This window comes from Fukomys damarensis, unplaced genomic scaffold, assembly GCF_012274545.1.
Source record: "Fukomys damarensis isolate Sample0158 unplaced genomic scaffold, DMR_v1.0_HiC HiC_scaffold_37, whole genome shotgun sequence".
Taxonomy (NCBI): domain Eukaryota; kingdom Metazoa; phylum Chordata; class Mammalia; order Rodentia; family Bathyergidae; genus Fukomys; species Fukomys damarensis.
In genome coordinates, this window is record NW_022900949.1 from 7,397,401 (window position 1) to 7,412,751 (window position 15,351).

General features: G+C 56.2%; 3 protein-coding genes across 6 annotated transcripts in view; 2 read left to right on the forward strand and 1 right to left on the reverse strand.

Annotated features, from left to right (window-relative positions):
* The window catches only part of LOC104869718 (adenylate kinase isoenzyme 1), a 12,602-nt gene extending 9,793 nt beyond the window's left edge, over positions 1–2,809 (reverse strand). The window contains 2 exon segments of the mRNA XM_019209174.1: positions 810–1,009; positions 2,370–2,809. Of these exon segments, the coding sequence (XP_019064719.1) occupies positions 810–1,009; positions 2,370–2,430 (261 nt within the window). The 5' untranslated portion in view covers positions 2,431–2,809.
* Positions 2,810–3,399: 590 nt separating this feature from the next.
* On the forward strand, positions 3,400–12,128 carry Gtf2f1 (general transcription factor IIF subunit 1). Of its 4 annotated transcripts, none has more exons than XM_019209173.2 (13): positions 3,400–3,970; positions 4,048–4,094; positions 5,149–5,221; positions 6,973–7,166; positions 8,674–8,844; positions 9,808–9,992; positions 10,294–10,450; positions 10,546–10,607; positions 10,686–10,811; positions 10,904–10,977; positions 11,062–11,200; positions 11,500–11,617; positions 11,689–12,128. In XM_019209173.2, exons 1-13 carry the CDS (start codon positions 3,959–3,961, stop codon positions 11,891–11,893), a joined length of 1,563 nt encoding a protein of 520 aa, XP_019064718.1. In that variant the 5' UTR covers positions 3,400–3,958; the 3' UTR covers positions 11,894–12,128. The 4 variants fall into 4 exon arrangements, with proteins under 4 accessions (XP_019064718.1, XP_010633073.1, XP_033615464.1 ...); XM_010634771.3 differs by having other exon boundaries at positions 3,401–3,970; positions 10,543–10,607; XM_033759573.1 differs by lacking the exons at positions 3,400–3,970; positions 4,048–4,094 and adding an exon at positions 4,868–5,038 and having other exon boundaries at positions 10,543–10,607.
* Positions 12,129–14,789: 2,661 nt separating this feature from the next.
* Pspn (persephin) overlaps positions 14,790–15,351 on the forward strand; it is a 760-nt gene continuing 198 nt past the window's right edge. Inside the window, exons 1-2 of the mRNA XM_033759728.1 lie at positions 14,790–15,093; positions 15,174–15,351. Coding sequence (XP_033615619.1) covers positions 14,934–15,093; positions 15,174–15,351 — 338 coding nt within the window. The 5' untranslated portion in view covers positions 14,790–14,933. The remainder of the gene's footprint in view (positions 15,094–15,173) is intronic.

Consider the following 15,351-nt stretch of genomic DNA (forward strand, 5'->3'; position numbering starts at 1 on the left):
AAAAAAAAAAAAAAAAAAAGGAAAGAAAGGAGAAAATAAGTTTAAATATCTTACCCTGTCCTCCAGACTGGCCTTGAATTCCTGGGCTCAGGCACCGTCTTGCCTCAGCCTCCTGAGCCCACCCTGAATTCTGAGTCTGCTCCGGGAAACAAGGGAAACAGCTGACTGAGAAGTGGACCTTGTACTGGGTGGGTGTCCGTAGGGGCCAGACTTGCTGGGTGTCATTTAATCCTCCAGTCACTGTGATCCTATGAACGGCACTGGGCTGATGGTCCTTTTGCAGGTGGCAAACAGCCTCAGAAGGGACCGGTGAGGCTTGCAGGTTCTCAGAGGAAGTTAATGTTGTCATTTCTTAGTATCCAAAGGGGTTTGAGTCCAGGACCCCCAGGGACACCAACACACGACCGTGCTCAAGTCCCTCAGATTGCATTGTGTAGCCAGGCGTGGTGGTGCATACCCGTAATCTCAGCACTCTGGAAGGCTGAGGCAGGAAGATTCCAAGTTCCAGCCCAGCCTGGACCATTTAGTGATTTATGGAGGCCCTGTTTCAAAATAAAAAATTTGTGCCACCACACCTGGCTCATCGTGGCCTTCTGTTTTGTTTTGTTTTGTACCGAGGGTTGAACCCAGGACCTTGCGCTTGCAAGGCGGGTGCGGTGCTACTGAGCTAAATCCCTGGCCCCATGACAGCCTTTTCATGTGATATTTTTCAGGTAAGGGCAGGACAGCTTAGTGCAGTAACCAAACTGAGAAGTTTGTCCCAATATCCACCCCATCCCCGACTTCTCCCAGTGCCTGGGAGGTCTCACTGTGGGCACCAGGAGCCCCTGCAGCATAATGTCTTGGATCTGCTGTCCCCGCCGGTTGCTTTTTTGGGCCTCCTGCGGCAGCAGCTGGCCCAGGCCCACGTGGCAGAGGCCATACCTGGTGGCCATATTCCTGCACTGCATTCCTTTGCCACAGCCGGGACCACCCACCACGAAGATGATCAGGGAGGACCTGAGTCTGTCTGTGGATCAGGAAGAGCAGGGTTATTGGTGAGCACTGCCGGGCACTGGCTGGCACCAATCAGAATGTGACCCTGGGGCCCACTAGGCACAGGTCTCTGGCATACAGGGCCTCTTTTTTTGTTTGGTGTTTTGAGACAGGCTTTCGTTATGTAAGCCACTCTGGCCTCAGACTTGCAGTGATCCTCCTGCCTCAGTTTCTCAGTTCCGAGATTACAGGTATAAATAAACCACCATAACTGGCTTTTAGCCCTTTTGGCACTATGGTGCCCTATGGGGGTTCGTGTCATGCCCAGTGGTAGGGCCAGGGACATTGTGCCATGAGATGCTAAGACTGAGACGAGTCTCCTTGAAGAACCTAATGACTCCATCATCCCAGTGTACAGTGGAGGAAACTGAGGCTCAGAGAGGGGCAGGGACTCCTACCACCTTCCCCTACTCAATAGCTTCCTTTGTGTTCCTTGTACTTTTTTTTTGTTTGTTTGTTTTTGTTTTTTTTTTTGTTTGTTTGTTTTTTGAGACAGGGTCTCACTATGTAGTTGAGACTGACCTGGAACTCACTATGTAGCCCAGGCTGGTCTCGAATTCACAGAGATCCTCCTGCCTCAGCCTCCCAGTGCTGGCATGACAGGTGTGCACCACCACAGCCGGCTTCCTTGAACTTTCAATTTCATTCTTCCCTTGCTGTTGCCTGCACCACAGAAACCCTTAGTTTCTCCTGGCCACCGCTCACCCATCAGAGTTCCCCATCTCTGTCCAAAGAGCCTCTTACCCTGACTATTCCTGCCTCAGACGCCCCCTTTTCTCCCCGACAGTGGCCACCACCAGTCGTGATCTTCCCTGTTTAGCTTTCTGTTCCCCAGGGGACTCCTCTCCGCTAAGGCAAGAACCATTTCTCCCTCCTTCATCCCTATGTTCCCACCAGTAGCCACAGTTCCTGATACTAAGTAGTGGATAGGGAGTACACGGAGGTCCAAGGCTACCAGGAGTTTTCAGTACAGGTTTTCTGTCTTGTTTTCCTCCCTCAGTTTAGCCAACTCCTAAGCATCTGGCAGGGTCCGGTGGAAACCTCCCCTTTTCCTGAGCCCTCAAGGTAACAGATTCCATTTCCTTGGGTCATTTTCCCTCTGCTACATCGTAACCACCAAGCACTCTCCCAGCCACTTTAACTTTGAGCGCTCAGAACCAAGAAGTCACTCGATCACGTCTGAAAAAGATGAATGAGTAAACCAGGAGCATGCGCAGTTCTCACTGCTAGGATGTGGGCGGGACATCTGGATAGAACGTACACCTGCAACGCGCTAAACCCCTCCCCTGTCTCCTTCCTTCCCCCCGAGTAAGGCCGTCTCCCTGCCGTATTACCCTTTTCCTGGGGCGTTAGTGGCCTGCCCATCTGGGGCAGCTTGGACTTGCACAGTCCCATCCAAGCAGCAGCCCTTGCGGCAGTCACGTCCCATCCCCATCCAGGCCCTAACCCCTTCTGGCTCAGCTCAGCGTCACAAAGGCCTCTGCAGACGATGGGGATCTGGCTCCACAGTGGCAAGGGGTTTGGAAATGAACGTTAAACAGGCCCCAGCAGAGCCTGGGGGAAAACGCGACCCCACAAAGTTGGCCTCAGTTGCTATAGCGACGAAGACTCCCAGCACCACCGAAGCAGATTGGCGCATGCGCACAGTGCACTGCAGGCCACAAGAATCCTAACCTCCCTAACCAGGGTACTTGACAGTCCCTGGGTGTATGTCACTGAGGAAGGCGTTCCCACATGTCGTGGTTATCCGCGCCAAAAGTGCACCAACCACCGACAGGACTAGCCCTCTAGGCTTTTAAAAAATTTTGAGAGCCGGGCGTGGTAGCGCATGCCTATCATCCCAGCACTCGGGAGGCTGAGGCAGGAGGATCGCTGTGAATTCGAGACCAGCCGGGGCTCCATAGTGAGTTCCAGGTCAATCTCAACTACATAATCGTGAGAGTGGGTCTCGCTAAATGGCCTAGACGTGCCTGGAACTTGCCATCCTTCCTTTTGTTTTTTGAGACAGGATCTCGCTATGCAATTCAGCTGACCTTGAACTCACTATGGAGCCCAGGCAGTCCTCGAACTTGCAGCGATCCTCCTGCCTCGGCCTCCCTAGTGCTGGGGATTATAGATATGTGCCATCATGCCCAGCTGCTTCCGTCTTTCGAGTAGCTAGGATTAAAGGCCTGAGCCTGAGAAAAAGCAGGGACACTGGGATGTGACAATCTGTTTTGTTGTTTTGGTATTGCGGGTCAAGCCTAGGTCTGCTTTCTTTTCTTTCTTTGTTTTTGTTTGTTTGTTTGTTTGTTTTGGAGACAAGAGCCTCACTATGGAGTTGAGACTGACCTGGAACTCACTGTGTAGCCCAGGTTGGTCTCGAACTCACAGCGATCCTCCTGCCTTAGCGCCCCGAGTTCTGCGATGACAGGCGTGAGTCACCACGCCTGCCTTTTTTTAATTGTTATTTTTTGGTAGCGGGGATCGAATTCTGGACCTGGCGCTTTCAAGGAAGGCGGTGGAACCACTGAGCTAAATCCCCGGCCCTGCTTTTTACTTTTTGAGACAATCTCGCTGAACTGCCCAGGCACCACTTGAATTTACGACCCTCCTGCTAGGATTAAACATGTACGCCACCAAGCCCAGTTCCTAAGTGACAGGCCTGAGTGAAAGACAGCAGCAAAAGAGGTTACCATCCCAACGCGGTCAACGCAGGAGTTTCACTTCCGGGTTAGGGGGCGGTGCAGTCGCGGAAGGAGCCAACCCAGAGCCACTTCCGGGTAAGCTTTTCCCAGGGCTGGTGGCGGAAGGTGTTTGGGGTCGTAGGTCAGGGCCGGAGACCCAAATCCTCGAGAGCGGCTTCCCTGCATTGAGGGCGCAGATACCGCAGCAGACGAAAAGAATCAGGATCGGAGTGGACCCAAGCCCCTGAGTATTGTCAATGGCGGCCCTGGTGAGTACGAACGAGGCGGGCCCGATTCGGGGATCCCGGCGGCGCCTCCTCACGCACCTTCCCACTTCCCTCCGCAGGGCCCTGGCAGCTCGAATGTCACCGAGTACGTCGTTCGGGTTCCCAAGTGAGTCCCTGGCCCCGCCTCCCACCCTCACCGCCCCCCCAACTTCCGGGGATTCCCAGCTCCCGCGGGGCTTCCCCGAGTCTTCGGCACCCGGATGAGTCGGGAACGAGTGAATCGTGCACTGCACGGTTCAGCTCGCTGGTGGAGCGGGCAGGCCGCTTGGTGCCCAGCTAAGCAACTGTTACAAGCTATCAGTTACCGTCTCCACCGTGCCCCCTTTCAGACTGGTCAGACTTTTGCACATCGCTTCCCTCTGCCAGGACTGCACCTCTGCCCATCTCCAACTGTGATTCCGCTAGGGGGATTTAAAAAGAAACTATGGTTACCTAATTGTAGTACTGGGGATTGAACCTTAAATCCAGGGCCTTTACACTGAGCTACATCCTCAGCCCACCCTCTGCCCTTTTTTTAAAAAATTTGTGACAGGGTCTTGCCAAGTCACTGAGTTACCCAGGCTGGGCTCAAACTTATGATCTTCCTGCCTCGGCCTCCCAGAGTGCGGGGATGACAGGTGTGCGCCACCACACCCAGCTAGGTGGATTCTTACTGGTCTAGCAAAACCTAATTTAAGTTCATAGCCAGCCTGGGTTACATAGTGAGTTCTGGGTGGTTTGTTTGTTTGTTTGTCTTTTGTTTTGTACTGGGGGGTCAAACTCAGGGCCTCGCACTTGCCAGGCAGCAGGCGCTGTGCTGCTGGGCTACATCCCCGGCCCCACAGAGTGAGTTCAAGGCTAACCTGAATTACAGAGTGAGACTCTTTCTCAAAAAACCAAACCAAAACAGAAAAACAACCAGTTTGAGTTTTCATATTCCGCGAAGCGCTGCCTTCCTGCCCTCCGTCTTACCCATGGCCGGTTCCCAGTGATCCCTGCATCTCGAGTTCTCCCCAGATCTTCTGGTTGGAAATGGATGGCAGCTTCCCTGACAATCTGGAAAACCTTAGGGTATTTTCTGAGTCCCTAGCATTGCCCAGCACAAAGGACTGGACTGAGGTGGGTTTGTTGAATGAATAGGTGATCACCTCATCACTGTTTCTTCTTGCTTCTTACTCCAGGAACACAACCAAAAAATATAATATAATGGCTTTCAATGCAGCCGATAAAGTGAACTTTACTACATGGAATCAGGTAAGTCCCTGGTCTGGGGAGTCTGGGGGGCAGGAGTTGAGAGAACCTGACTCTGGATCTGGTGGTTGTAATACTTGCTTAGCTGTAATAGTAACTAAGGTTGAGCTTTCTCCGCTTTTCTCAAATGCACATAAAAGGACAACGAAGGCCCTGGCCAAGATGGTGGCTGTGGTTTTGTTAGGTTCACAGGCGATCTTCACCTTAAAAGAGAGCATTTCAGCATGGCATAGTGGTGCACACCTTTCATTCCGGCATTCAGGAGGCTGAGGAAGGAGATCATACATTTAGGAACTTATTAAGACCCTGTCTCAAAGTAAAAAATAAAAAAGCACTGGAGATGGAGCTCAGTGCAAAGGCCCTGGGTTCAGTTCCGAGACACACACACACACACACACACACACACACACACACACAGAACAATTTAAAATTATGCCCACTGTGGGCACTGGGGGCCATTCTGGGCCTAGATTTGCCGGGGTAGGGCCTTGGCCTGAGCTGGGAGCTCCGTGCTCTCGTGGTCTCAGAGCTGCTACTGTGCTAGGCTCTTGGAAGGGACTGCAGGCTGATGACGGGCTGAGGAAGGGAACTCGCAGCCCCGCAGTGCCGCTGAGTAGTGCTGTGGGTCTGAGGGCAGATGTAGGAGCCCAGGAGCGGGAGGGGGAAGAGCCTGGAGAGTGGAGGCAGGGCCTGGAGAGAACAGGTTAAGAGAGTCAAATTCTACAGGTTTTTTTGTCCTGCTGAAGGTAGAGGCTGAGGACAAAAGCGGAAGTGAGGACGATGCCATTTATAGTCCGTCTCTTCCCGGGTCTGCGGTTTTCCTTTCCGGGGCTTTGGCTGCCTGCAGTCAGCTACACTCCGAAAGCATCACATGGAAAACTCAGGATTGAAACGAGGCCTGAGTTTTAGATTGCCTGCTCCGCTGCGTGGCCTGATGAAATCTCGCTGTCCACTGTATGCAATCCAGGACGAGAGCTGCCCCTTTGTCCAGCACGTCCACACCACATCCACTCACTCCCTGCCCATGTTAGCAGGTCAGCTGTTCTGGTGTCCTAGTGTTTGTGTCCAAGGGACCCTCATTTTACTGAGTAATGGCTCCAAAGCCCAAGAACAGTGATGTTGGAAACTCAGATATGCCACAGAGAAGCTATAAAATGCTTTTTTTTTTGGTACCAGGGATCGAATTCGGGACCTTGCACTTGCGAGGCAGATGGCAGAACCACTGAGCTAAATCCCTGGCTATAAAGTGTTTTTCTATTTTTTGTTTTGTTTCTTTTGCATTTTTTTTTTTTTTTTTTTTTTTTTTTTTGGGTTTGTGAAAAATTTTTTTTTTTTTTTTTTTTTTTTGTACCGGGAATTGAACTCAGGTCCTTTTGCTTGTGAGGCAGGTGGTGGAGCCACTGAGCTAAATCCCTAGCCCTTTTGTTTGTTTTTTAAGACAGGCTCTCACCATGCTAGTCATGCTTGCCTTGAACTCAGTAGCCTAGGCTGGCCTCGAACTTGCGGTGATCCTCCTGCCTCAGCCTCCTGAGTGCCGGGATTACAGAGTTATGTGTTATTGTTGTTTAAGTCCCAAAGTCATTGTAGCAGATTCACCAAAGGGCTACCATCCTACACCCCTTTGCTCGAACCCCAGGAAGTTAATACTTCAAGCATCTGGGGTGCAGCGTAGGGGGGTGAAGAGTGTTCTTCATGGGGATTTGCAGTCCAGGCAAAAGTGGGGCCCTGACAGGTTTCTCCTCCTGCTCCCCCAGGCCCGGCTGGAGCGGGATTTGAGCAATAAGAAGATTTACCAGGAGGAGGAGATGCCTGAGTCGGGTGCAGGCAGCGAGTTCAACCGGAAGCTCCGGGAGGAGGCCCGCCGCAAGAAATACGGCATCATCCTCAAGGAGTTCCGGCCCGAGGACCAGCCCTGGCTGCTCCGTGTTAACGGAAAATCAGGCAGGAAGTAAGTGCTGATGGGGAAAGGTACCGCCCTGCGGGGTGTGCTCTCCGAACCTCAGTTCCCCAGCTGCCAGCACTGCCTCGTTTATTTAGTTTATTTACTTATTTATTTACTGCGGTACTGAGTATGGAACCCAGGGCCTTCGCGTTGAGCCAGATCCCCAGCCCTTTTTATTTTGGGACCAGGTCTAGGTTAAGTTAATTCAGGCCACGCTTAAACTTGTGATCCTCCTGTCACGGCTTCCCAGAGTGCTAGGATAGCAGGTGTGCGCCACAACCCCTGGCTCCCTCATTTCAGCGTTTTTTATTTTTTATTTTTATTTATTTATTTATTTAGGTGTTTTGATTTGTTTACTTTTTTTTTTGGTACTGAGTATTGAACTCCGGTCCTCGCGCCCTTGCTGGGCTGGAGTTTGCCGTCTCCCTGCCCCAGCCTCCCACGTGCAGGGATGTGGGAGTCGGGAAGAGCTTCGGATCCCACCACTGCCCCCATTGGGAACACTGAGAATCTGAGCCTTCTCTGGGTTGCACAGCCCCCCTCTCCCCGCTTGATTTCAGTGTGTCTGGTCCTCAGCGATGCACAAGACGGGGGCAGGGCACAGATACAGCTAGGCCCCTCGGGCAGCATAGAAAAGGGCAGCATAGAAAAGGGCCGGCCGGGGTATGACAGGCCGGGGTATGACAGTTCGGAAGGGGGAGTGGCAGCGCTGGGGGGCATCTGAGTGTCCCGCCCTGGACTGGGGGACGGGTCTCTTGGGTCACCTTGGACAGCCTGCAGGAAGCAGTGAGGTCAGTGTGGTGAGAGATTCCAGGCAGACTGCAGGTGACAGTGACGGATGACAGGCTGGTTGCTCGAGAGACACAGGAGGTGCCAGGATATAGCAAGGCCCAGGGCAGTTGAAGTTATAGGCCAGGACAGGCACTAGAGCAAGACTGCAGACGGGAGTGGAGTGGCAGTGCATGCCTGTAATCCCAGCACGGTGGGCGGCTGAGGCAGGAGGATCACAAGTTTGAGTCCTACCCAGGGAACAGAGCCCTTGTCTCCAAAAATAAAAATGAAGCCAGGCGCGGTGGCGCACACCTGTAATCCCAGCCCTCACGGGAGGCTGAGGCAGGAGGATCGCTGTGAGTTTGAGTCCAGCCTGGGCTGCACAGCGAGTTCCAGGTCAGTCTCAACTACATAGTGAGACCCTGTCTCAAAAAAACTAAAAATATAAAGAATAAAAATATAAATAAAATAAAAATGGCTGGAGACTTAGCTTGGTCGGAAGGCCCTGGATTCAATCCCCTAGACTGGGAAAACCAAAAAGGCTGGAGAGTGTGGATTTGGGGCAGCATCAGGGTGCAAGCCACATGGAGGGTTGGGCTGTCTTGACCACCATGACCTGGCTCTTGGGCCGCTTCCCAGCGGCAGCCCAGCCTCCCTGTCCTGGCCTCCCTCTGAGGACCCAGGTGGGTCAGGAGGAGGAGGCAGACAGGCACCACCACAGCCCACCCACCACCTGCTGCAGGTTCAAGGGCATCAAGAAGGGAGGCGTGACGGAGAACACATCCTACTACATCTTCACCCAGTGCCCCGACGGCGCCTTTGAGGCCTTCCCTGTGCACAACTGGTACAACTTCACCCCGCTGGCCCGGCACCGCACACTCACCGCTGAGGAGGCTGAGGAGGAGTGGGAGAGGTGAACCTCGGGACAGCGTGGGAGGGTGGCTGAGCTGCATGCAGGAGATGGTGCAGCGGGGCGGCCCGGCTGGCTCCTGCAGCAAGGCCTGCCTGGACCATCTGTGCGGCTCGCTCGGGAGAGTGCAGCCTCTTGGGAGAGGCGCCCTGGGGATGGGACAGGGTGGATGCGATTATGTGGGCCAGGGCCAGAGAAGTGGGGCCGGGCTCATGGTCCTACCCACCCAGCAGAGGATGTGGCCTCCTGAAGATGTGGGAGGATGCACAGGGCCCTGGGCCAGCTTGCAAAACTGCATTTTGTCTGTCATCCCAACTACTCGGAAGGCTGAGGCAGGAGGATCACAAGTTCAGTCCAGCCTGGGCTACTAAGTGATTTGGATATATCTCAAAATAAAATATGAAAAGGAGCTGGGCACAGTGGTGCAGGCCTGCAGTCCCAGCACTTAGGAGGCTGAGGCAGGAGGATCTCTGTGAGTTTGAGGCCAGCCTGGGCTACACAGTAAGTTCAAGGCCAGCCTGAGCTACATAGTGACATTGTGAGACCCTGTTTAGAAAAAGAGAGGGGAGCTGGGGATGTAGCTCCGTGCAAAGGCCCTGGTTTAATCCTGTGCACTGAAAAAACAGAAACAAATTTCATTCCTTTCCATAACATTCATGAATTTTGTATATGTGGGTAGATGTAGTCTTAAGGTTTCACATTAAATGAGGCGCCAGGTTTGGGGGCTTTTTTGTTTTTTGTTCTCTCAGGCAGGGGCTTGCGCTGTAGCCTAGCCTGGCCTTGAAATTTGCCAGCCTCCTGCCTCAGCCTCCCCAGTGCTGTGTTGCAGGCCTGCACACCACGCCCAGCACACAAGGCAGCTTTCTCCCTGGCTTTGGGGTGCTCTGTGGCCAGGCTGAGCCCCCTGAGAAGGCCCCCTGGGCAGAGCTGCAAGGCTGCCTTGTCACCCGGCCCATCACCCCGCAGGAGGAACAAGGTCCTGAATCACTTCAGCATCATGCAGCAGCGGCGGCTCAAGGACCAGGGCCAGGACGAGGAGGAGGAGGAAAAGGAGAAACGCAGCCGCGAGAAGGCCAGCGGGCTGCGCATCCACGACCTGGAGGACGACCTGGAGATGTCGTCGGATGACAGCGAGGCCAGCGGCGAAGAGGGTAGGCCGGTCCCCGCCGCTCAGGGGGCCTGGCTGGTTCGGGCCCGACACAGACTCGGTGCTCCAGCGGCCCCGAATGAGAGGCATCGGGAAGTGGGACAGGCTGGGGACCCGGGGCCGAGGCCCCACGGGGAAAGGCCCCTCAGGGTGGGCCGCTGAGTGCTGGGACCCCCGTCCCGAGCCGTCCCGAGCCGCCCTGGGGGCGCTGTCAGTGAGGTCCCCTGACGTCAGGCCGTCCTCAAACAGCAGGGACGTGGTGGATCCGTACCCCAGCCCCTCCCTGTCCTCCCTGCCCTCTCCAGGCAGCAGAGCCCCCAAGGCCAAGAAGAAGGCCCCGCTGACCAAGGCGGGCAGGAAGAAGAAGAAGAAGAAGAAGGGCTCAGATAATGAGGCCTTTGAGGACAGCGACGACGGGGACTTCGAGGGCCAGGAGGTCGACTACATGTCTGACGGCTCCAGGTGAGGCCCGCGGCCCGCGGAAGGCGAGTGTGAGACGCGGCCCAGCCGACCTCAGGTTCTCATTCGCGCGCCCTCCGCCCCTCTGCCCACAGCAGCTCCCAGGACGAGCCCGAGAGCAGCAAGCCCAAAGTGCAGCAGCAGGAGGAGGGGCCCAAGGGTAGGCGGGGCCGGGGCGGGGCCGGGCCGAGGACACGCCCCCTCCCCCTCCCCCAGCCCTGACCCAGCCCTGTCCCAGGTGTGGACGAGCAGAGCGAGAGCAGCGAGGACAGTGAGGAGGAGAAGCCGGCTGCCACCGAGGAGGACAAGGAGGAGGAGGAGGAGAAGAAGGCGGCCACCCCGCAGGAGAAGAAGCGCCGGAAAGGTGCGTCCATCCTGTCCACAGTGCAGGTGAGGGTGGGCGCAGGCGTCCCAGCGGCCCCCACGCTTCTGACTCGCAGCCCTTGGTCCCTGCAGACAGCAGCGAGGAGTCTGACAGCTCCGAGGAGAGCGACATCGACAGCGAAGCCTCCTCGGCCCTCTTCATGGCGGTGGGGCTCGGCCTGGGGGGGCGGTGAGGGCGGCGCAAGTGGGGTCGGGCTCCACACTCAACCCGACCGACCTCGGCTCTGCAGAAGAAGAAGACGCCCCCCAAGCGGGAGCGGAAGCCTTCGGGAGGCAGCTCGAGGGGAAACAGCCGGCCCGGCTCCCCCAGCGCAGAGGGCGGCAGCACTTCTTCCACCCTGCGGGCTGCGGCCTCCAAACTGGAGCAAGGTGAGTCCGCGCCACCTCTGTCCTCCTGAGCCCTTGGTACCCGTGGTCCTGGCCCTGCCTGCCCAGAGGTCCCACCTACCGCCCTGAGCTGGGCACAGTGGCACACACGTCATCCCAGTGCTCTGGGAGGCTGAGGCAGGAGGATCCCAGGTTGGAGCCCAGCCTGGGCAATTTAGTGAGATCCTGATTCAAAATTTGGAAAACAAAGAGCTTGGGACATAGATGAGCGTAAAAGCCTAGGGTTCCATCTGCGGTACGAAAAGAACAAGGCAGGACTCAGCCCCAAGCCTACCCCACAGGGAAGCGGACAAGCGAGACGCCCACCGCCAAGCGGTTGCGGCTGGACGCCGGCCCCCAGAGCCTGTCCGGGAAGTCCACCCCACAGCCGCCGTCCGGGAAGTGCACGCCCAGCAGCAGGTAGGTCCAGGGGACGTGGGGAGGGAGTCAGCACCCAGGGGCGTCTCGGTGACCCCCGCCCTGTGCCTCAGTGACGTGCAGGTGACCGAGGACGCTGTGCGGCGCTACCTGACGCGGAAGCCCATGACCACCAAGGACCTGCTGAAAAAGTTCCAGACCAAGAAGACGGGGCTGAGCAGCGAGCAGACGGTGAACGTGCTGGCCCAGATCCTGAAGCGCCTCAACCCCGAGCGCAAGATGATCAACGACAAGATGCACTTCTCCCTCAAGGAGTGAGGCCCCGCCCCCAGTAAACAGTTGTGTGCCCCGCACCGCCGGGCTCCATGTGCCTGCTCGCCTCACCCCCAGTCCCGGGCCCGAGACAGTGATTCTGAGCAGCCCCTCTGCCCTTGGGAGGCCCCGCCTGCTGTAACTAATACAGCCCAGAGGTTCTCCGCCAAAAGCCCAGGATTATCTACTGCGCAACCTGTTATAAACTTAGTTTCAATGACTCCGTTCTTGTTTGCCCAAAGTTACCTTTGTGTCTGTTCCACATTGATTTGGCTAGTGTTTTGGTCTTCTATTTATTTATTTTTTGTTTGTTTTTGGTTTTTTGAGACAGGGTCTCACTATGTAGTTGAGACTGTCATGGAACTCACCGTGTAGCCCAGGCTGGTCTCGAACTCCCAGAGATCCTCCTGCCTCAGCCTCCCGAGTGCTGGGATGAGTGCACCACCATGCCCCCCCCCTTTTTTTTGAGGCAGGGTCTCCTATGTAATCCAGGCCAGCCTTGAACTAAGTAGCCCAGGGTGGCTTTGAACTCGCCATCCTGCTCCTCAGCCCCCAGCGTGCTGGGATCACAGGCCTTTGCTGTCAGTCCTGGCACCCTTTCAGTGTTGCATTTTTATTTGGAGCATACTTACAGTCTGTCAGACAAGTCTAAGTCAAGTTTTCCAGCATCCTGCCGTACCTTCTGCCTCCCCACCCTGGAGGTGATTTCCTGGCTTTTGTAATCATGGTGCATCCTCGGGATGCCCGGCTGCCCACTTTGTACAGGAGACTTCTAGCTGGTAACCCTTTGACTCTGCTGCCACCCAGGGATGCCTGGTTCTCAGCTCGGGCTCTGTCCCCACATGGCCACCAGAGCCCACACCCTGGGTGCTGACTTTGGCGTCTGGGGCCCATTTTCTGTCCCTCAAGAGATGTTTCTGGGGTTCCGCTCGCCTCCTTGCCAAGCTGAGAATTCATTTATTTTATCAGCGTTACCAGGCATTCTTTAGAAGGGGCGTTATCGAGATCCTGGGCAGTAACGGCCAAGAACAAACCCGGGCCCCAAGCATGAGGCTGAAGGCAGGATGTGGGGCTTCCTCCCTGCTTGTCCTGCCAGGGCTGGCAACCTTGGTGGGAAACTGCCCCGCCCGGGGATGCCTGGGATGTCAGGCTAATTCCTAGGAATGTCCCTGGCCTCTTCGGGGAGCTGGAAAGCACTGTCACTCCTGGCCCTGGTGGCTTCGCCCCTGCTGTCCGTGCCACGTAGACCTCGGTCTAGGCCTCTGCACCAGGAAGACGGGCAGTGTAACCAAGGGAGAGGAGCAGGGTTCTGGTGCTCAGGGGGACCTGAGTTCAAAGCCCAAGTCTACTTCTTCGTTCTGGATGACTTCAGACAGGTGATTTGTTTTCAGAGTAATCTTGAGGACTAGGAGAACTGCCACCAAAGGGACCCCTGGGGATGGAGTTAACCGGCTGATGACCACCCCGGGTGCTCTGTTTGGCTTCCTCACGTGAACATGTCTTGGGATAGATCAGAATATGGGATTTCAGTCCCAGTTTCTCAAGTGTTCGCATTTACACCCACCCCTGCCAGCGGTCACACAGCCTAACTGCAGCATGTTGACCAACCTTAAGGTCTCCACAAGCTGTCACCTTCTTGTGTGTGTGGAATTGGACACCCGCTGACACACAGAGCAAACAAGCTTTGTATTCCTCAGCCTCAAAAGCTCTAGGGCGCAGTGCAGGGGTGCACACCTGTAATCTCAGCAACTCAGGAGGCTGAGACAGGAGGATCTTGAATTTGAGACCGGCATGGACAATTTATTTAGCAAGATGCCGTCTCCAAATAAAAATGAAAGGGTGGGGGGTGGGGGGGGTGTTCAGTGGCAGAGTGTGTTTTCCTGCCATGTTTCACCCCCAGCATTAGTGGGTGGGGGGGGTTCAGTGGCAGAGTGTGTTTTCCTGCCATGTTTCACCCCCAGCATTGCAACAAAACAAAAACTTCTGCCAGGAATGGTGGGGCATGCCTTTCATCCCGGGACCCAGGAAGAGGAGGCAGGAAGATTGCTACAAGTTTGAGGCCAGCACAAGCCACATAAGGAAACTCTCAAAAAAGCAACACAGGTACACACACAAGCCCAATTTTTAATCCCTACTACTTGGGAAGCTGAGAAAGTTGCAAGTTCGAGGCCAGTTTGAGGAACTTAGAAAGCCCTTGTCTCACAGTGACCAGGGGTGGGGAGGGCGCTCAGTGGTGCTTGCCGTGCAGGCGCAAGGCCCCGAGTTCCATACCCGGTACTGAAAGAAAAGCTGCGGTCAGCGTCTCAGGGCGGCACAGAGCTAAACCCTGTGTCCCCCAGGTCACACTAGGCCACAGTCGCGCCTCACCACAACCTGCCACTGGCTCCACCTGTCACGCTGGCCCTCGGCCTCCCCTCAGGCTGTGATGCTCTGACCCCTGGATGAAGCCTCAGCCATGGGGTCCTGGGTTGGCTTTTCCAGAGATGGCCTCTGCCCCCATCTCCCTGCGCCTGGCTGTCCCTCAGCCTCTCCCTCTTCCTGTTTTCACGCGGGCCCGGCCAGGGCCGGAGACAGGCTTGATGGCTTAATCCCCGGCACGGCCATGACAGCAGGGTCCCATCACTACGCCACCTGCCAAGCCGCCCTCCCCAGCCCCGCATCGGCCCCATGCAGTACCCGTGGCGGCGCCCGGTTCCCTGTTCCTGCCTTCATGGGTCGGGACCCCTCCAGACAGCAGGTGGGGTGGGGACACCTGTCCTCCACCCCAGGTTGGCCCTGGCTGCTGGGACAGCTCGTAAATCAGGGGGTGTCGGACACGGGTCTGTGGAATGTCTGGACAGGGCGCGGTGGGATGAGCCCTTAACTCTTAGAGAACGGGGTGTGGGGCAGCAGGAGCCCATGCTCGGACCTAAGAGCCTGGGACAAGCCAGACAGGGACATCGGCACCTCTCCCGCCTGTGGGAGCCGGCAGTGAAGAAGCCGCCCCACCCCCAGGCGGGGATAAATTCAGGGCCAGGCTCCCCAGCCTCAGGACCGGCCTGTCACCATGGCCACAGGGAGAGGCGTCCTGCTGGCTTCACTGCTGCTCCTGCTGCTGCAGCTGGGCCTCGGCTGGGGCCCCGACGCCCAAGGCGCTCCAGTTGTAGAGGGAGAGTTCTTGCCTGGGCAGACAGCGAAGGCAGGAAGGAACTGGACACCACTGCTGGGTAAGTCCCCAGGGAAGCCTGTGACCTCCGACTCCTTCCTGCTGGGACCCTGCCTTTGCCAGCATCTTTTTTCTCCCCAGGCACCCGCCATCCCCGTGCCCGCCTGCGCAGGGCCCCTGGCAGTCCGTGCCAGCTGTGGAGCCTAACCCTTCCCGTGGCAGAGCTGGGCCTGGGCTATGCTTCGGACGAGAAAGTCACTTTCTGCTACTGCGCCGGCAGCTGCCCCCGCGGTGCCCGCACCCAGCACGGCCTGACCCT

Coding starts and splice junctions, on each gene's coding strand:
- Gtf2f1 (XM_010634771.3), top strand. Junction 10,608..10,685: donor GCAGGAGGAGGGGCCCAAGG/GTAGGCGGGGCC, acceptor GCCCTGTCCCAG/GTGTGGACGAGCAGAGCGAG. Junction 11,201..11,499: donor GGCCTCCAAACTGGAGCAAG/GTGAGTCCGCGC, acceptor CCTACCCCACAG/GGAAGCGGACAAGCGAGACG.